Below are 21,152 nucleotides of genomic sequence, written 5' to 3' on the forward strand. Positions count from 1 at the left end.
AAGATATATTTTGTAATTTGTGTTATCCTTCAAATCTGCACATATTTGTGAAGATATAGCTGGGGTTACGGAATATTGTACTACAGTTAATCATTTCTTTTTTAATAAATGTTATATTATTTTGTTAAAATTTAAGTCGTTCTGTGACTCTGTTCATCTACGTTTCTACACAAAAAAATAAAAGTTACAATCAACTGAGCAAGGACCGTAACATTATGAATACACAAGAACACCAGAAATAGGAATGGAAGGCCATATGCTCCGCCATTCAGTACGATCATAGCTGATCTTGGGCTTCAATTCCATTTTCTGCCCACTCCCCATATCCTTTGATAGCTTGAGACACCAAAAATCTGTCTTTCCCAGCCTTAAATGTACTCAAGTAATGGAGCATCCACAACCCGCTAGGGAAGAGAATTCCAAAGATTCACAATTTCTCCCCATCTCAGTCCTAAATCCTGAGTCTTTATCTTGAGACTGTGCTCCTGCATTTTAGATTCCCCAACCAGCAAAAACCTCTCAGCTTCCACGCTAATTTGTATGTTTAAATTAGATCACCTCTCATTCTTCTCAACTTCAAGAGAAAATAGATCAGCCTCTCATCATAGGAAAATCCCCTCGTCCCAGGGACCAATCTAGTGAACTTCCACTGTACTGGCTCCAATGAAAACATACATTTTCTTATTTGAAGAGTTTTCCGGATGTGGTTTCACCAAAACCCTGCACAACTCTAAAAAATACTTTTCCCCCCTGTACTCCAATTCCCTCACATTAAAGGCCAACATGGCATTTGCTTTTCTAATTGCTGAGAACTCTACTAACAGATTTTTCTCTGCAATGTACAGATGACCAGATAGTTCTTGTCACAAACAGTGATGTTCACAATTACTTGCAGCTTCACTGCATCTCTGCTTTTCAGGCTTTTTCCAGCCTCCTGTCCCTGAGGGAGCTGACGTTATGAAGTCAAAGTCAGCTAATTGGTCTATTTTCTATGGTAGTCCAGTGCCATATCCAGCACAGCCAACCTACTCAAGGGTGCTGCCAAATGTTGAAAAATCAAGTAAAATGCACTAGACATTGTACCAAACGCTGAAATGCATCTTCTCCTGCCAGTTTCTGTTTTTGCAAATCGGAAATGGCCAGTGTTTCAAAGGGGGGGTGAAGAAAATGCTTCAGAGGAACTCTGAAGCTCTCTTTGAGCATGCCGCATTCACATCAATGATATTAATGGACATTAAAGACTGCTGGAGCTTGATACCAATTATTCAAAATGGCGACAACTTGTCCATCAAGCTGCAAGTCCAAACACCTTAACGATGATGCAAAGCAGCAACAGATAAGGAAAAAAAATAAATCCTGCACTCTAGATCCCACTACCTCTTGCAACGTCCTGCCCCATGTCTGGGGTTCTGCTGTTCAAGAGTCAACCTATTCAGTCAAATGAAGACTCATGGCAGAAAACAGCAAACCTGAGTATATACAACACAGTCAATGCCAGAACAAACAGTCCAGTTTAAAGTAGTCACAATGAGGTTTGCAAATAATCCCAAGACCTCCCTTGTACTACAGCACCAAAACAATGCAAACTCAAATTTACTTGTAGATATGAAAAAGCATTTGGAAAGCAACTCCCACTCAAAATATCTAAACAGGCATTCTGGCTATCGGCGCTACTCCTGCTACCTGATTACATTATCATATATTTGCCTTGGCTTTACAACTGAATTCAACCATGTGCACATTCAGTGTCCAAACTTCAAGCACCCAATGCATACAAGCCCTGCTCAGAATTACGAACCTTTCGTTTGCAGTTCTGGCATTATCTGGGAATTGTCTTGTGGTTCCATAAAAAAAACATAGGGCGGGATTCTGTGGCCGTGTTTGACGGGTGACCAGACAATCCCGCCCAAGGTCAATGGATTTTTTCATTGTCAGCGACTCGCCCATGGCATTCTTGCGGTGGGTGGGGCAGGAGAGTCTAGCCCATAGTGTGAAAATGTGGTTGCTGGATTAAGAGGTTAGGAGGTGAAATCTTGCAATATGTAACTCTATAAAATGCTTAAAATGTGCGTAAAGTTTGGCTTCAATTCAATACTTCATCACCTAGCATTACAAAATACATGAAGTGATATGTGTATTGGGCATAGGCTTACATGTTTGATATTATAAAAGCCATACCCCCAAAGAAGAATATTGCAGTCGTTCACTCATATATCACTAGCTCCTAAATTTAAAGTGCTACATTTTTGGATGTGTTCATGCTCCTGCAGTATTAATTATTGGGGGTTACCTAGGCAACAGCTGGAGGATTCTGTTTGCCAACCTATTAAATCTGTTTTACAGTCCCACATCATATTATTGATTAACAGTTTATCCCTCTATATTTAATGATTTTTGATGTGAAGCCAGTGTTTGATATATTTTTGAACAATAACTCTGCAAACAAAACTTAAGAATTATCCAAAAGAAACTTACTGCTGGCCATTGACTCTGATTCTTCCCAATTCCACTATGACTGCAGTGCTATATATTTGGATCAGGAGTCTTTCGATATCTCCAGTATTCCTCCTGCGAAGTTGAATGCTGAAATCTGGGACATTATCTGCACATTCGCTGACAAAAATATAGTTGCAAGCTTTGAAAAACGTATACATCAAATTATCGAAAGTTTTGAAATGTCCTCTTCCCCATGTGGTACAGACGGCTCTCTTCGGAGCTGTAAAATCAACATGTGATGAACTTCATTATCAATCAATCCTTACACACCAATAAAAATTGGACATCTCCAGCTTGTCTTTCCAATTCCCCAGCTACAATAACAGCCTGCAGGGCTGAACCCTAGCGGGAAGTGGGCCCATCGAGTCAGGTACCCTAGTTGTGTTGAGAATGCTGTCAGCACCAACTAACATTATGCAGGCTGCCCTGACTTGGAACTTCAGGCTGGGCTACACTTGTGCACAGTTGGGCAGCCTGAAGGCCCCTTACCCAACCTTCCTCCTAATTAACAAGTTTGGAAAGGTCAAAAACAGATTGAAAGTGTTAGATGGAAGGTGTGGCAGGAAAGGGTGCTACAAAGGTCAGTGGATGCAACATAGTGAGAACGCAAGAGTGGCAGCCCCTCAATATTTCCAGTGTTCTGGTCCAATAGTTGGCTCCACCACAATTGAAGGAATGTAAGAAAGAAATAATTCAAAGCCAAACTTACATTGTCAAATTCCCGAGCCCCTCAAGGCAGTTGCCCTCAGAAATATAAGCAAGTGTCTAATTAATGATCAGAAACAATATACAACGAACCCTTTCAAAGAATTTCTCTCAGGGAGCTCGCTGACTCAGTACCTTCAACATTCAAGTACCACAGTTTGAATCCTCTCTTTCCACGAGGTACCCCTTATTCTACATCAGGGGTGGGCAAACTTTTCCGTGCAAGGGCCACATTCAGAAATTCACAATTCACAAAGGGCCGCATAGTATATTAAGTAAAATAATTACTTCACCCGGTTATGATTCTGGGCGCCTCATATAGGACATAGAACAGCACAGAACAGGCCCTTTGGCCCTCGACGTTGTACCGAGCAATGATCACCCTACTCAAGTCAACATATCCACCCTATACCAGTAAGTAACCCAACAGCCCCCCCCCCCCCCCCCCCCACCCCCCCCCCCCCCCCCCCCCCCCCCCCCCATTAACCTTTTAAAAAAAAAAATTTTTTTTTTTAATGACTTGGTGGGCCGCAGAAATACCTTTGGCGGGCCGCATGCGGCCCGCGGGCCGTAGTTTGCCCACCCCTGTTCTACATTCTTTCCAGTCCTCCTGCAGGCTGTCCAGGACTTTCATCAAATATAGCAACCTGTTCCCAGGGAGAACCCAATGCCGCTATCAACCAGATACAATGATAGTAAACTAGAAGTCAGGCTCATATCACTGAAGCAGTGGGTACAACAGTACAGAACTAAGATTCAGCCCATCGAGACTGCATCGACCCTCTGAAAGAGCATCCTATCCAGGTGCACTCCCTCTCTCTATCCCCATAACCAGTAACCCAACCTAACCTTTCTAGACACTAAGGGGCAATTCAGGAAGACCAATCCATCTATCCTGCACATCTTTGGACTGTGGGAGGAAACCGGAGCACCTGGCAGAAACCCACACACTGGGAGAAGGTGCAAAGTCCACACAGTCACTCAAGGTATGAATTGAACCTGGGCCCCCGACGTTGAGATGCAGAAGTACTAACCACTGGGGGGGGGGGGGGGGGGGGATCAAACTATTCGCCCGAGCGGTGCCATCTCAATAATATCTGACCATTAGCTGCAGTTACTTTTAAAGTAGCAGTTTTTAGACGTTGTTGTAGAGTACTCACAGTAAAAAATATGTGGAAGCTGTTCTTTTATTTTCTTATAGTCTGCAAATGTTCTTCCTGCAATCAAAACAATTCACATTTTAATTATTTGAAAAGGAAGGAGCTCCATTTTGTTTACCAGTTATTGAACAGAAATTCATGGATATTGCAGTTGATGTGTCCTTCGCATTAACTTGAGAGATGATTACTTTTACAGTAAGCATCCACACAGGCTATGTACTTCCTCTGGCTTTAGTGAGTCACAATAACTTTGTACTTGTTGATGAAAGTCAGTTTGGAGAGGCCAAAAATAAATTGTGGGCATCCTCCGTCCCAGACATGGCCAGGGAAAGTGAACTGAATATCCATCACAATACGCAGATCTTTCCATTGTAGACACATGGGCCAGGATTCTCTAATCCCGCGGCCATGTTCTGACACCGGCGTGAAAAGCGGCGCGAGCCACTCCGGCGTCAACGGGCCTCAAGTGGCAGGTTTGCACCCCTTCCTAGGGGCTAGTGCGGTGCCGGAGTGGTGTCCGCAGCTCTGACGCCCAAAAGCCAGCGTGTCACGGCTGGCACGAGCCCGCACATGCGTGCCACAGCCGGCATGAATCCGTGCCTGCACGTGGGTTCCCATCTCCGCGTCAGCCCCCGGGTATAAGCGGTGGACCCCACGGAACTAGCCCGCCCGCCTATCGGTAGCCCCGATTGCGGGCCAGGCCACCGTGGATGCCCCCCTCGGGTCGGGTCACCCAGCCCCCAACCAGGACGGCCCCTGCAGCCAGAACTCTGAGGTCCCGCCAGGTGAGACCATGTGTAAACCACGGCGGTGGGACTCGGCCCGTCGAATCGCCGGGGAGGCCGCTTTCAACGGACCCCGACTGGCGCGGCGGTGAACCCGCGGGGGCCCAAGAAACGGTGCCAGAGAAACGGCGGGCCGGTGTCGAGCGGTTCTCGCACCGCCCCCCCCCCCCGATTCTCCAACCGGGGTCGGAGAATCCCACCCACGGTACGGTTGGAAAAGTCCTTCACGAATATTAAAAGTGTTACCTCAGCGATTTTCTGTCGGCGAGATTCTCTGCGCAGACCCGTCCACCACCCGCCCGGCTGGCAGCGCACCCACGCCCGGACGTTTCCTGATGGTGTGTGGTGTGGGATGGCTCACAATGGGGAACCCCTTGGAAGACTGCGAGAGAATCTCATTGCCAGCGAGGGCACGCCGCGCAGGAAAACAGGGCTGGCAGGAAAGTGAATGACACTCTGTGCTTTGGGTCAAAAGTTGTCTCCTCTACCGATCACTAAGGAAGGAATGCGAGTTTAACATTGTAATTAATCATTAATGATCTGGAAGAACAATAATGATCTGGAAGAAGATATTGAAGGCACTGCTGCTAAGTTTGCAGATGATACAAAGATCTGCAGAAGGACAGGTAGTATTGAGGAAGCAAGGGGGCTGCAGAAGGACTTGGACAAACTAGGAGAGTGGGCAATGAAGTGGCAAATGAAATACAATGTGGAAACGTGTGAGGTTATGCACTTTGGAAGGAGGAATCTAGGCATGGACTATTTTCTAAATGGGGAAATGCTTCGGAAAGCAAAAGCACAAAAGGACATGGGAGTCCTTGTTCACGATTCCCTTTTTTTAATATGCAGGTTCAGTCAGCAGTTAAGAAGGCAAATGCAATGCTGCATTCATGTCAAGAGGGCTAGAATACAACACCAGGGATGTATTTCTGAGGCTATATAAGGCTCTGGTCAGACCCCATTTGGAGTATTGTGAGCAGCTTTGGGCCGCATATCTAAGGAAGGATGTGTTGGCCTTGGAAAGGGTCTAGAGGAGGTTCACAAGAATGATACCTGGAATGAAGAACTTGTTGTATGAGGAAAGTTTGAGGACTCTGGGCCTGTACAAATTCCACTTGTCGGAAAAATTAGAACGAGAGGACACCATCTCAGATTAAAGGGCCGATCCTTTAAAACAGAGATGAGGAGGAATTTCTTCAGCCAGCGGGGGGTGAATCTGTGAAACTCTTTGCCGCAGAAGGCTGTGGAGGCCAAATCACTGAGTGTCTTAAAGACACATAGATAGGTTCTTGATTAACAAAGGGATCAGGGGTTATGGGGAGAAGGCAGGAGAATGGGGATGAGTAAATATCAGCCATGATTGAATGGCGGAGCAGACTCGATGGGCCGAGTGGCCTAATTCTGCTCCTCTGTCTTATGGTCTTATGAAAAACTCAGAAACCTCTTGACTGAAAATTATTTGCTTTTAGCTCCCCAGTATAAATAAATAACACCCACCCCCTTGTATAAAATAAGTTATAAAGTATAAACCTTGTCCAGCCTGAACATGGGAACATTTACCTCCCGCGTGGACCGCCAGGTGCACAAACCACCCCCACGTGAACCCATCAGGTGCACCAACCATCCCCGCATGAACCCGCCAGGTGCACCAACCGCCCCCTTGCAACAAGTGCACCAACCACCCCAGCGTAGACCCGCCACGTGCACCAACCACCCCCCCCCCCCCGCCTCCGCCCATGCCCATCCACCACCACCCGCCCCCGCGCGGACCCAGCACGTGCATCAACCGCCTGGGGCAGACCCAGCACGTGCACCAACCGCCCCCGCGCTGACCCGCCACGTGCACCAACCACCCCGGGGCGGACCCGCCACGTGCACCAACCGCCCCTGCGTGGACCCCCACGTGCACCAACCGCCCTGCGCGGACCCAGCACGTGCACCAACCGCCTCCGCGCGGACCCGCTACGTGCAGCACACGCCCCCCGCGCTTACCCGCCACGTGCACCACCCGCCCCCGCGCGGACCCGCCACGTGCACCACCCGCCCCCGCGCGGAACCGCCACGTACACCAACCAACTCCGCGCGGCCCGGCACCTGCACCAATCACCCCCGCGCGGACAGCTCCGGGCTCCACCTGCACCTTTTCGCTAATAAGTGCTAGGTGGGTGTTACTGTTTGATTCTCCTTCCTCCTCCTCCTCAACTTCCAACGTTTCCCTTTTTAGAGATCTTCGTTCTTTATTATTTCATGGAAAAACCAAAGCTTTCCAAAGGCTGCAAATGGCTCAGAGGAAAACTCAATCAATTGTGAAGCAAGGTGTCTTCAACATTGTGGCTAGGTACACGATAATTTATTCTTCCCAACTAGCAATTATTTAAAGTTTTCTGGATTTGGCTACACTGTACACACGATCAGGACAAGACCGAAATAGATAGGTTCTTGATGGAAATGGAATCGGGACAAAGCAGGAGAAGGGAATGGGATGGGAAAAATATCAGCCATGATTGAATGGCAGAGTAGACTCTATACACCAAGTGGCCTAATTCTCCTATGACTAATGGTCTTAAAATTAATGATTCACAAACTTTGCATCTCCGACCTGAGGAATTTCAACCCTTGTTTAATTGTCTGATTTTTGACACAAAGTCCTTGTCTTAACATAATTCAGATGCGCTCATCTAACCTTGTCCAATTTTATCACTCCTTATCACGTCTTAACCTTGTCCAATTTTATCACTCCTTATCACATCTTGACTTATTGGAATGTCTGCTTCGGTCATATTTAATTTGATTTTTAACCCACACTTCAGAACTTGCAACAGTATTTTGCTCATCAGTCACTAGTTTTGGATATTGCACTCAGCACAACTTTTCCCCCCTATGCTTACGGAGAGAATTTCTGCAAAATTGATTAACAGCTCCTTTTCTTGTCCTTGGATATGGTTCCAGGTAGGTCAGAAAAAACATGAGAACGAGGAACAAGAGTGGGCCATTTGGCCCCTCGAACCTGTTCAGCCATTCAATAAGATCATGGCAGATCTTTTTGCGGACTCAGCTCCATTTAGCCACCCGTCTGCTCACCATAACCCTCAATTCCTTTACTGTTCACAAATCTATCTATCTTGCCTTAAAAATATTCAACCAGGTAGCCTCAACTACTTCACTGGGCTGGGAATTCCACAGATTTACAACCCTGTGTGTAAAGAAGTTCCCCCTCAACTCAGTCCTAAATCAGCTCCCTCTTATTTTGAGGCTATACCCCTTAGTTTTAGTTTAACCTGCCAGTGGAAACAACCTCTCTGCGTCTAACCTATCTATCCCCTTCATAATTTTATATGTTTCTATAAGATCCCCCCACAGTCTTCTAAATTCCAATGAGTACAGTCCCAGTCTACTCAGTCTCATAAGCCAATCCTCTCAACTCCGGAATCAACCTCGTGAATCTCCTCTGCACCCACTCCAGGGCCAGTACATTCTTTCTCAGTAAGAAGACCACAACTTTACACAGTACTCCAGGTGTGGCCTCACCAGCACCCTATACATCTGCAACAATATCTCCCTGTTTTTAAACTCTCTCTGCCAATGAAGGACACATTTCGATTTGCCTTCTTAATTACTTGCTGCACCTGCAAACCAACTTTTTGCAATTCATGCACAAGGACACCCAGGTCCCTCTGCACAGCAACATGCTGCAATTCACCATTTAAATAATAGTCCATTTTGTTGTTATTCCTCCCAAAATTGATGATCTCATATTTACCAACATTGTACTCCCTCTGCCAGACCCTTGCCCACTCACTTAAACTATCTATATCACTCTGCAGACTTTCAGTATCCTCTGCACACTTTGCTCTACCACTCATCTTAGTGTCACCTGCAAACTTTGACACATATTTGCTATTTCCCCCACCATCTCTTTTAGTACCCGGAGATGCATTCCATCAGGGCCCGGAGATTTGTCTCCCGGTCTGAATGTGCATTACATTTTTGTTTGATGTGTGCAGGTAATCACCAAGTCAGCCAATAGTTTCCACAGTGGCCAGATGGAGCTCTCTTGAGTCAAGGGAGAGTCTTCAATGATGTTAGTTTTCTTTTTGTTTTATTTAGTGTACCCAATTCATTTTTTCCAATTAAGGGGCAATTTAGTATGGCCAATCCACCTGACCAGCACATCTTTTGGGTAGTGGGGGCGAAACCCACCCAAACACGGGGAGAATGTGCAAACTCCACACGGACAGTGATCCAGAACCGGGATCGAACCTGGGACCTTAGCGCCATGAGGCACCAGTGCTAATTGCACCACCGTGCTGCCCTTGGAAGTGGTTTTTATTACTGGCATTTTGGTTCCATTTATGCTGCCACGGGGCTTCTGCTGCCATTCCTCAGCACATTGGTTTTAGCAATACAGACTGGTGTGATGGGATGTGAGCAGCAGGGGGATTGGCAAGGTCCTTATTGTAGCGGCAGGCTTGGGTTGATGAAAATCCTGTCCATGAACTTTCTTCTTGCAATCGTCCGCAGGTGAGGGGGTGGGATGTTGCTCAGGACTGGGAGTCGAGTTGATCAGAGGTCCAAGATGATATGCTTGGTTGTTTTGAGCTGAGTATCTGCATGACTAGTGTGGGATGCGTTGTACTATACTGGTGCACAGTACTCTGTAGTCAAGTAACCAATGGCAAGAGTTGAGGTCCCTTTCTCTCCCCTCACCCTCTCCCCATAAAGAGCCAGCAAGATTTCTGAGGAGTTTGTTTCACGTTTTGATCTTTGCTGTTGTTTTGCTCAGATGTTTTTTGTTTATCCAGATTCGGTCAAGTGAACACCAAGATAAACAGGATTGTTAGTTTTACGTTCTGGTGCCGGATTGGTCGGAATGATGCACAGTATAACATCTGGTCCTTGACTAGTTAAAGTATTTTATTGTAAAATAAATGCGTAGTAAAGATAACTATGAGAACTATATTATAAACTACTAATACCGATAAATTATTCTAGAGCTAGTGCAAGTATGACTATCCACTAACATGACTATCTCCCAACTCGTCGAGGTACAGAGTAATGTGGTAAATTTACACTGCCACCTGGTGGTCGGAGATCATTTACATCATTATATACAGGATTGCATATCATCAGATTCCCTTTCCTTTGGAAATGTAACAATTTACATTCATGACTTTGTTTTACAATACAATATGATATGCATAATTCTTCAGAACTTTTAACTATTTACAGTGAGGAATTGAACAAACAAATGTGATATAAAATAGTTAAAATATTAGTTCCAATAATGTGGATGTGAGCCAGTCTGATAGTAGTGAGTTCAAAAACAAAGGACAAAGGGATTCAGAAAGCATGGCAAGGAAGGGGGAAGGGGAGCCTCGTGGAGGATGGAGAAAAGGATGTTGGGTAACAAGAGGCCCAAGGTTGAAGAATGCGAAGTGAGCCAATCAGGATATATGGTCAGGAGGTGTATAGGACCACCTATGGGAATCTTGTATTTGAAACTTGGATGCCATTTGAATGATATTTGCAGAGTTTTCTTTGTTTCTCACTCACTCGGTTCGGGAGCCCCAGAAGACGCCTGTGTGTTCTGAGTCTCTGTGGAGTGAGTCAGCCTTGCAAGTTGGTTAAAAATAAATAATACTATACCTAAGAATCCATCTCGAGTTTTATTGAGGCCGGACTGACGGGTAAAGAATTTAAAATTGTCAACAGTACATCACAAATTCAGTCTCTCAGGTTTACGTCTTTGTCTTGTTGACCTTCTGAGCATTGGTTGAACTTGTGCCCGTGTTTCATTTTCATTTGTTGTTGTTGATATTTCTTATTGTTCTTCTTGGACTTGTGCATTTTTACTTTGTTCTGCCCCTGCATGCTGAAATGTTTCCTTTTCAACTGTCTTAGGATTGCTCACAGTCTTCTTGTGGTTCCAGAACAAAAGGTTGCTGAACCTTCCTGTCTCCTGAAGACTGTTCCGTCATCAGTGATGATTAGATACGAATGAGGACCTGCCTATTGCAGTACCTAGTAACACTTCATCCATCCGTTCCCATCTGAACCTTCCAGCCTTACTATGTCATCTTTTTGCAATCGTTGGAGCCTTCTTGTGGATTTGTCACAATATCTCTTCTGCCTCCTTTTTTGAAAAATAAGTTTCCTCTCTAATTTTCGATTAACTGGTTGATCCGGAATACGGGCAAGATCGTCCTAAGTTGCCTATTCATCAGCAACTGAGCTGGTGAAAGCCCATTGATTATTGGTGCTGCTCGATAACTCAGTCCCGCAAGTTAAGTGTCTATCCATGGCTTTTCTGAGTAGCTGCTTCACAATGTGAACACCTTTTTCAGCCTTTCTGTTAGATTGTGGATATACAGGACTCAAAGTGATATTTTTGAAATCGTAATTATGTGCAAACTCAGTCCATTCGTGACTGCTAAAACATGAGCCATTGTCACTCGTGACAATTTGAGGTATTCCATGGCACGCAAAAATATCTTTAGTTTGCTTGATAATGCACCTCCCCGAAGAATTTGCTAACTGTATGACTTCTGGGAAATTAGAAAAATAATCAATTACTAGCAGGTACTCCTTTCCCACAAAATAAAAGAGATCCATGGCCACCTTCTGCCGTGGAGTTGTAATGATCTTGTCCATTTGCATTGGTTCTTTGCTCTGTTTGCTCTGAAATGTTTGGCAAGTTTCTCAATTATCGACCATTGCTTGAATATCGTGGTTGATACCTGGTCAATAAACTGTATCCCTGGCTCTTCACATGCATCTTTCTATTCCCAAGTGTCCTGCATGAGGTTTTTAAAGAATCATCAACCTTAACGATTGCAGAATTATAAAAACCCATTGGCATCACTTAATTCTGTCCTTGCATTATAATAGCTGGAGCAACCTTCAGGCCATCCTTTGTGGAGATATTTCATCACCTTTTGTAAGACTATGGGCTGGATTCTCTGTTTCTGAGACTTAGGGCTGGATTCTCAGATTTTACAGCATAGTGCTGACACCGGCATGGGAACAGTGGCGTTTCATGACTCCAAAATCAGCACCAAACCCTCACCGATTCCGGGACCGGTGAGGGGCTAGAAGCGGTGCTGGGTAAAACTCCCGGCTCCCACGGTGGAAATGGTTGTAGAAAGGGCGGGTCCGTGGCCGCGCACGGCGACGACCTGCAGCGGTCGTGCTGTACAACATGGCGCCGGCCGTGCGTGGACCCGAACTGCCAGATAGTGCTTCCCTGTAACCCCCACCCCCCTTGCTACCCCCACCAGTCCCCCCAGTCGCCACCGAAACCCCCTATGGCCAGCGGGAACGGCTTCTCCCCCCGACTGTGGCGGCACTGGACACAGTCCGCAACCACCACGCGAGGTTGACGTAAACTCAGAGCACACATGTCCCACGCCATCGGGAAGTCGGCCCATCGGGGGCGGAGCATAGAGGGTGGGATTTCAGGTAACATCCTGAGGCGGTCCCAATGGCATGTGGCATACTCCCCGATTACGGCGTTTTGGAGGGGGGGAGCATCTGAAAACAGGCGCCGCCCCGATTTCGGGTTCAAAGGTATTCTCCCGATCGCTGATTACGATATCGGCGTCGGACAACGGAGAATCCCACCCTAAGTGTTGATGCCAACAGAGAACCCGTGAACTTTCACAACAGAAACATCACCTGCACTAATTCTACTACTATTAAGGGTCTCGCACCTGTGCCGTGTGGAACACAATCAATTCTAATGAAAAACAGTGTGGAATTCGCCGAGTTCATGATTGACACTCAGGAAGCTGACAAGCGGGCAGCACGGTGGCCTAGTGGTTAGCACAACCGCCTCACGGCGCTGAGGTCCCAGGTTCGATCCCAGCTCTGGGTCACTGTCCGTGTGGAGTTTGCACATTCTCCCAGTGTCTGCGTGGGTTTCGCCCCCACAACCCAAAAATGTGCAGAGTAGGTGGATTGGCCATGCTAAATTGCCCCTTAATTGGAAAAAATAATTGGGTAATCTAAATTTAAAAAAAAAAGAAAAAAAAAGGAAGCTGACAAGCTGCAGCCGCACATACATATTACACTCCCCACACTCATTTATCCCAGCCAAAAAGATGGCACAGTTTGTGCTGGAGTGCGCCCATGCAACCTATAGGTCGTCTGGGGACAGAGGCCACCCAGGGGGTGCCCTGGGGGTATATTTATATGACCTATGGCACCAGATTCAAAGTGGGCTGTTAGCAGTGTCTGCAACTGCATGGCAGCCTTGCAGGCTGCGGCAATGGTGTTCCATGTATGACAACCCCGACCCCACAACCCACCTCCTGGCCACTACCACTACACCCCCAGCACTGGCAGAAGCCCCTCGGCCAGCGGCACAACCGTCAGCAAACTATGGCGACGTTCGACACCTTCCGTACCTCCTCTCTCTCCCTTAGCAGCCGTCACACAGGTTTCACAATTTTAAAAGCACAAGTAAACTACGCCGTCGGGAACTCGACCCATCGGAGGCAGAGAATCGCAGAGGCCCCGGAGAATACTGGTTCGTACACGCTAATGATATGCCAACGGTGCCTACTGTATGTACGGAGTGAAATGCATTGGCGCCATTTTCGAGGTGACGGAGAATCACAATTTGGCGTAAAATTGGCACCTGCTGCGATTTTGGCATCAGAAGCTATTTTCCACCGAATCACATTTCCCAATTTTGGTGTCGGCTAATGGAGAATTCCACCACTATCTTTGGTTGTTTCTTCCTTTATCAGTCTTGATTTGACATCAGATACTGGAAGGGACTCAGTGACAAGATTCACATAGACTTGAACATCCTCATCCATCTAGTGTACCTCTTCCATGCCGGAAATAGTGCATCGGCTATGAGGAGATGCTGGTCTGCCATGTAGAGGAGATCAAAATAGTGGGCGTGTTTCTCCATCCTGCCGCACCAGAAAGCTGGTGCGGCACACCGTTGGGATTTTCCGTTTCGCCTGCTGGTCAATGGGGTTTCCCATTGTCAGGCAGCCCCACGCCATTGGGAAACCCCAAAGGCTGCCGGCAAAATGGAGAATCCCGACGGCGGAGTTTTCAGCCCCATATTTTCTAGCTTCATCATCATGCGCTGCATCCCAACGACATCACTTTCAAATTTTTTTTAACTATTGCTGCAAATTGTCTTTGGTCAGTTTCCACTAAAAATGTTGGTAGGCCATACACATAGTCATAGAATCTAGCAAGGCAATTAGTTAACCCAAGCATTCCTTCTCAATCTGAGCATACCAGCACTCTGTGTCAGACACCGACCCAGAAGCACAGGCTATTGGATGCCAGTTTTCATCACGGTCTTGCTGCAACAACACCGATCCCAACCATCTTTCGTCACATCTGTCGATATTTCCGTCTTCTTTGTAGGGTCAGAAAGTGTCAGCACTGGCACCGTTGTCCATGCTCCTAGTAATGCTTGCCAATACTGTTCATGTGGAGTAGACCATTGGAATATTTTATCTTTCTTGATTGTTTCTCGGAGGTGTGAAGTTTTTGCCTTTATTTTTTTCTTGATCAGTTTGTCTTTCTTTTGCAGAAAGCTGATCTCCCAACAACATGATACTGCCAACACCAAATTGACATTTGGCTTTATTCAGCTTTCAGCCATTTTTTTTAATGCTCTTCAGCACTTTGACAAGTATTTTGTCGTGCTCCTCTTGTGTTGATTTCCAGGCGATTATGTCATCAACATATACCCTGACTCCTGGAATTCGTTCCATGATGTGTTCCATTGCCCAATGGAAAATTTCTGATGCAGAAATTGAACCAAATGGCATCTTTAAAAAATAATATTGCCCGAATGGAGTGTTGAAAGTGCACAGCTTTGTGCTCTCCTTATCCAAGCTGAGCTGTCAAAAGCCTTGTGAAATGTCTAATTAGCTGAAACGGGTAGCTCCTGACATCTTTCTTCCTTCTTCGCAATCGGACAATGTTCTCTTTTAATGTTGAGGTTCAGATCTTGGGGTCCATACAGATTCTTAGGTCGTTATTTCTCTTCTTAATGCCGGCCATAGAGTTTACCCAATCTGTTGGTTCCATTGTGCGCTTGATTACGCCTAAAGCCGTCATCCTTTCTAGCTCATCCTTCAATCTCTCTTTCAATGGAGCTGGTATACGACTTGGTGCGTGTATTACTGGTTGCGCATTCTCTTTTAACTGGATACGATAGGTGAAAGATAAAATGCCAAAGCCTTGAAATATCTCAGGAAATTCCTTCAGTATGGAATCTACTGATGCAGTTTGTCTGTTTCCGACACACTCTTCACTGTAAATTTGTATAACTAGCTCAAGTGCTTCACATGCTTCCACTCCCAGTAGAGATTCACGTTCAGCCTCTACAATGGAAAATGTTATTGTATGCACTTTGTCTTCACATTTACATCGAGCTCGCATGCTCCTAGTGTAGTAATTTTACTTCCGTTATAGTCTTTCAGTAGTACTGCTTTATTTAACACTTGCGGTTTAATTCTCAGCTCTTTTAAATCTTACAAACTGATAAGGTTGGCCCTTGTTCCCATGTCGAGTTTGAAGTTAATTAATGTTTCATTAATCATTAATGGAACTGTCCATTTGTCTTTTGGGGTATTTGCATTTACTTCACTGTTGCTGCAAATAGTCATTAAAACATTGTCATTTTGTATGCCCTGACTATCCTTGTCCTCACTAGAAATCATATTGACGAAGAACGTGTCTCCAAGGCATACTTCATCAACTATGTTGATTGATTTTGCTTGTTCCACTTTTTTACTGGTAAAGCATTGCTTAGCAAAATGTTTTTTTTCCTTTATATTGAAGCGTATATTTCCAAACGCTGGATATTGCCTTGGCAAATGTCTATTGCCGCATCGCTTGTGTGAAAAGCAGGTTTTGGTCAACCACTTAAAATGGCCACCAGTGCTGGGACCAAAACTCGAGTTTTGAACTCAAGTGTGTAACTACACTAATGGCGTTGGCTACCTCTCCTATCTTTGCAGCAAAATGTTTGGGATTCAAAGGGCTAAACTGCTGTGCAGCTACCTCACTGGCATGACAAATGCTATGGGAGCGGCGTTATCAGAACACCAAAATGTATCATGGAGTTCAACCAACCTCTCCCTTTAATGTATTGTTGCTTTTGAAGCACACAACTTGGTCTCCAGGTGTGGTATTACAATTATGAACACGTGGGCTTTTAAACACAAAACAATGTTTATTCCATGAATTCAACTTAACCTTTTTAAAATAAACATTGGATTCCTTAACACCCCTTACTTCAAAGATAACCCCAAAAATAATACAACACTAAATAATCCCTCAAAATGTTCCTTCAAACCTCCAAAAGACTTAACACCTTTAAACAGAAACACATCAGGTTAAAGACATTACTATTATGAGTTTAAATCACCCAAATGATTCAGAGATATTCTTTTCTGGCAGAGACCACAGCAGATCCAGCTTACTGCAAACACAGACACACCCAAGCTCTTTTTCTCAAAACTAAAACTAAAACTCTCACAAAGCAGAAGTGATCTCAGCAGCTCCCCCCACCCTCTGACATCACTTCAGTAATATGAGCTGCTGCATTTCTTAAAGGTACATTGCTTAAATATCCATTTCTTAAAAGGTACTCTCACATGACACCTCCCCCCAAGAAAAAAAACCCATCAACTTCAAGATGGTTTCATTTTTCACTTTTGCACCATCCACTAAGAAACGCAAACAGTAAATATACTTTTTCGTTTCACAAACAAAAACAACACACGCAAACAGACATAATAATAAAGTCCATCTTTCCCGTTCTTCTTCCTCTAACCTAAATCCTTCTCGATTGACAGTCTCTTTGAAGAAGAAAGTCAATGCACGATCCATCTATTCCTCTACGCCTCGGCAATTCTTTTTAAAGTTCGATACTTCAGTTGAATCTGATCACAGAGTCCCTTGCAATTCTCCAATACAGGAGCATCGGTTATCACACCTTTCAGGCAGTCACATTCCTGTTGAAAGTCCGCTGTCCATTGAAATTTTTGGCGTTTCTTTAGCAAGATCATCAGTGGAGTAATCACGCCACAAAACGTTTGCACAAAGTTTCGATCAAATCCACTCATGCTAAGAAATCACATTATTTCCCCTCGTCTTGAGGGTATCGTTAACTCTTCAAAGAAAGTGATTCAGGCTTCTCCAAATTCACTTTCGGCTAGGTTCATCACCAAACCCGCCTCCTAAAGTCGATCAAAGAACTCCATATGATTTTTTTAATGTTCTTTCCACGTCTGGAAGTTGGAAATAAAAGCGGATTGTCCCACTTTCTCAATGCAATCCTTCAAACGTGGGATAGGGCAAGAGTCCGTTCTTGTGGCAGGAGATCCCAGACCCGTGTTATGCTCCTCGTGCACAATGTGGGAGTTGAGGGACGCGGCCGATGCCCTTGACTTCTTCATGTGCGGGAAGTGTGTCCAGCTGCAGCTCCTGTTAGACCGCATGACGGCTCTGGAGCTGCGGATGGACTCACTTTGGAGCATCCGCGTGCTGAGGAGGTTGTGGATAGCACGTTCAGTGAGTTGGTCACACCGCAGATTAGGATTGGTGATGGAGACAGGGAATGGGTGACCAAAAGGCAGAGCAAGAGCAGGAAGGCAGTGCAGGTGTCCCCTGCGGTCATCTCCCTCCAAAACAGGTATACCGTTTTGGATACTGTTGGGGGAGATGTCTCACCAGGGGAAGGCAGTAGTAGCCAGCCTCATGGCACCGTGGCTAGCTCTGCTGCACAGAAGGGAGGGAAAAAGACTGGCAGGGCTATAGTCATAGGGGATTCAATTGTAAGGGGAGTAGACAGGCGTTTCTGTGGTCGAAAACGAGACTCCCGAATGGTATGTTGCCTCCCGGGTGCTCGGGTCAGGGATGTCTCCGATCGGCTGCAGGACATACTGAAGGGGGAGGGTGAACAGCCAGTTGTCGTGGTGCATATAGGCACCAACGATATAGGTAAAAAAAGGGATGAGGTCCTACAATCAGAATTTAGGGAGCTAGGAGATAAGTTAAAAAGTAGGACCTCAAAGGTAGTAATCTCAGGATTGCTACCAGTGCCACGGGACAGTCAAAGTAGAAATTCAAGAATAGTCAGAATGAATACGTGGCTTGAGAGATGGTGCAGGAGGGAGGGGTTTAGATTTTTGGGACATTGGAACCGGTTCTGGGGGCGGTGGGACCATTACAAATCGGATGGTCTACACCTGGGCAGGACTGGAACCAATGTCCTAGGGGGTGCTTTTGCTAATACCGTTGGGGAGGTTTTAAACTAATGTGGCAGGGGATGGGAACCAGATTAGGAAGTTAGAGGTCAGGAAAGAAGCAGAAACTAAAGCTGGTAAGGTACGAGACAATAAACTCAATGTGACTAAGGGGAAGAGTAGACAGGGAAGAGATGATGAACGCAAAGGTGGTCTGAGGTGCATTTGTTTTAATGCGAGAAGTGCAGCAGGTAAGGGAGATGAACTTAGGGCTTGGATCAGTACCTGGGAATATAGAACATAGAACATAGAACAGTACAGCACAGAACAGGCCCTTCGGCCCTCAATGTTGTGCCGAGCCATGATCACACTACTCAAACCCACGTATCCACCCTATACCCGTAACCCAACAACCCCCCCCTTAACCTTACTTTTATTAGGACACCACAGGCAATTTAGCATGGCCAATCCACCTAACCCGCACATCTTGGACTGTGGGAGGAAACCGGAGCACCCGGAGGAAACCCACGCACACAGGGGGAGGACGTGCAGACTCCACACAGACAGTGACCCTGCCGAGAATCGAACCTGGGACCCTGGAGCTGTGAAGCATTTATGCTAACCACCATGCTAGCCTGCTGTCCCTTAATATGATGTTATTGGTATTACTGAGACTTGGTTGAGGGAAGGGCAGGACTGGCAACTGAATATCCCAGGGTATAGATGCTTCACGAAGGATAGAGAGGGAGATAGAAGGGGTGGAGGAGTTGCATTACTCGTCAGAGATGATATCACAGCTATGATTAAGGAGGGTACGATGGAGGATTCGAGCACTGAGGCAATATGGGTGGAGCTGAGAAATAGGAAGGGTGCAGTAACATTGTTGGGACTTTACTACAGGCCTCCCAAAAGCGAGCATGAAGTAATAGTAGAAGTACAAATATACAGGCAGATTATACAAAAATGTAGGAGCAATAGGGTGGTTGTGATGAAGGATTTTAACTTTCCCAACATTGAATGGGATTCGTGTAGTGTTGGAGGCGTAGATGGAGCAGAGTTTGTAAGGAGCATCCAGGAGAGTTTTTTAGAGCAGTATGTAAATAGTCCAACTCGGGAAGGGGCCATACTGGACCTGGTATTAGGGAATGATCCCGGCCAGGTGGTTGATGTTTCAGTCGGTGATTACTTTGGGAATAGCGATCACAATTCCGTAAGTTATAGAGTACTCATGGACAAAAACAGGAGGGGTCCGAAAGGAAGAGTGCTAAATTGGGGAAAGGCAGAGTATAACAAAATTCGGCAGGAGCTAGGGAATGTGGATTGGGAGCAGCTGTTTAAGTGTAAATCCACATTTGAAATGTGGAAGTCTTTTAAGGAAAGGTTGATTAGAGTGCAGGACAGACATCTTCCTGTGAAAATGAAAGATAGAAATGGCAAGATTAGGGAACCATGGATGACGGGTGAAATTGTGAGACTAGCTAAGATGAAAAAGGAAGCATACATAGGATCGAGGCAACTCAAAACTGAAGAAGCTTTGGAGGAATATCGGGAAAGTAGGACGAATCTCAAACGCGCAATAAAGAGGGCTAAAAGGGGTTATGAAATATCTTTGGCTAACAGGGTTAAGGAAAATCCCAAAGCATTTTATTTGTATGTAAGGAGCAAGCGGGTAACTAGATTAAGGATTGGCCCACTTAAAGACAAAAGAGGGAATTTATGCGTGGACTCAGGAAATGGGTGAGATTCTTAATGAGTACTTTGCATCGGTATTCACAAAGGAGAGGGACAAGACGGATGTTGAGGCTAGGGATGAATGTTTAAATACTCCCGATCAAGTTGTCATACGGAAGGGGGAAGTTTTGGGTATTCTAAAAGACATTAAGGTGGACAAGTCCCCAGGACCGGACGGGATCTATCCCAGGTTACTGAGGGAAGCGAGGGTCGAAATAGCTGGGGCCTAACAGATATCTTTGCAGCATCCTTGAGCACGGGTGAGGTCCCGGAGGACTGGAGAATTGCTAATGCTGTCCCTTTGTTTAAAAAGGGTAGCAAGGACAAACCAGGGAATTATAGACCTGTGAGCTCGACGTCAGTGGTAGGCAAACTGTTGGAGAAGATACTGAGGGATAAGATCTATTCACATCTGGAAGAAAATAGACTTATCAGTGATAGGCAGCATGGTTTTGTGCAGGGAAGGTCATGTCTTACAAACCTAATAGAATTCTTTGAGGAAGTGACAAAATTAATTGATGAGGGAAGGGCTGTAGATGTCATATACATGGACTTTAGTAAGGCATTTGATAAGGTTTCCCATGGCAGGTTGATGGAAAAAGTGAAGTCGTATGGGGTTCAGGGTGTACTAACTAGATGGATAAAGAACTGGCTGGGCAACAGGAGACAGAGAGTAGTGGTGGAAGGGAGTGTCTCAAAATGGAGAAGGGTGACTAGTGGTGTTCCACAGGGATCGGTGCTCGGACCACTGTTGTTTGTGATCTACATAAATGACCTGGAGGAAGGTATAGGTGGTCTAATTAGCAAGTTTGTAGATGATACTAAGATTGGTGGAGTTGCAGATAGCGAGGAGGACTGTCAGAGAATACAACAAAATATAGATAGATTGGAGAGTTGGGCAGAGAAATGGCAGATGGAGTTCAATCCAGGCAAATGCGAGGTGATGCATTTTGGAAGATCAAATTCAAGAGCGGACTATATGGTCAATGGAAGGGTCTTGGGGAAAATTGATGTGCAGAGAGATCTGGGAGTTCAGGTCCATT

General features: G+C 45.6%; 1 protein-coding gene across 1 annotated transcript in view; it reads right to left on the minus strand.

The window, feature by feature from the left end:
• LOC119970926 (mucin-6-like) overlaps positions 1–6,798 on the minus strand; it is a 33,559-nt gene extending 26,761 nt beyond the window's left edge. The window contains exons 1-3 of the mRNA XM_038806036.1: positions 6,707–6,798; positions 4,362–4,418; positions 2,476–2,716 (exon numbers count right to left, since the gene is read on the minus strand). Of these exons, the coding sequence (XP_038661964.1) occupies positions 2,476–2,716; positions 4,362–4,418; positions 6,707–6,770 (362 nt within the window). The 5' untranslated portion in view covers positions 6,771–6,798. The remainder of the gene's footprint in view (positions 1–2,475; positions 2,717–4,361; positions 4,419–6,706) is intronic.
• Positions 6,799–21,152: the final 14,354 nt, after the last annotated feature.

Source organism: Scyliorhinus canicula, chromosome 9, assembly GCF_902713615.1.
Source record: "Scyliorhinus canicula chromosome 9, sScyCan1.1, whole genome shotgun sequence".
Lineage (NCBI taxonomy): Eukaryota > Metazoa > Chordata > Chondrichthyes > Carcharhiniformes > Scyliorhinidae > Scyliorhinus > Scyliorhinus canicula.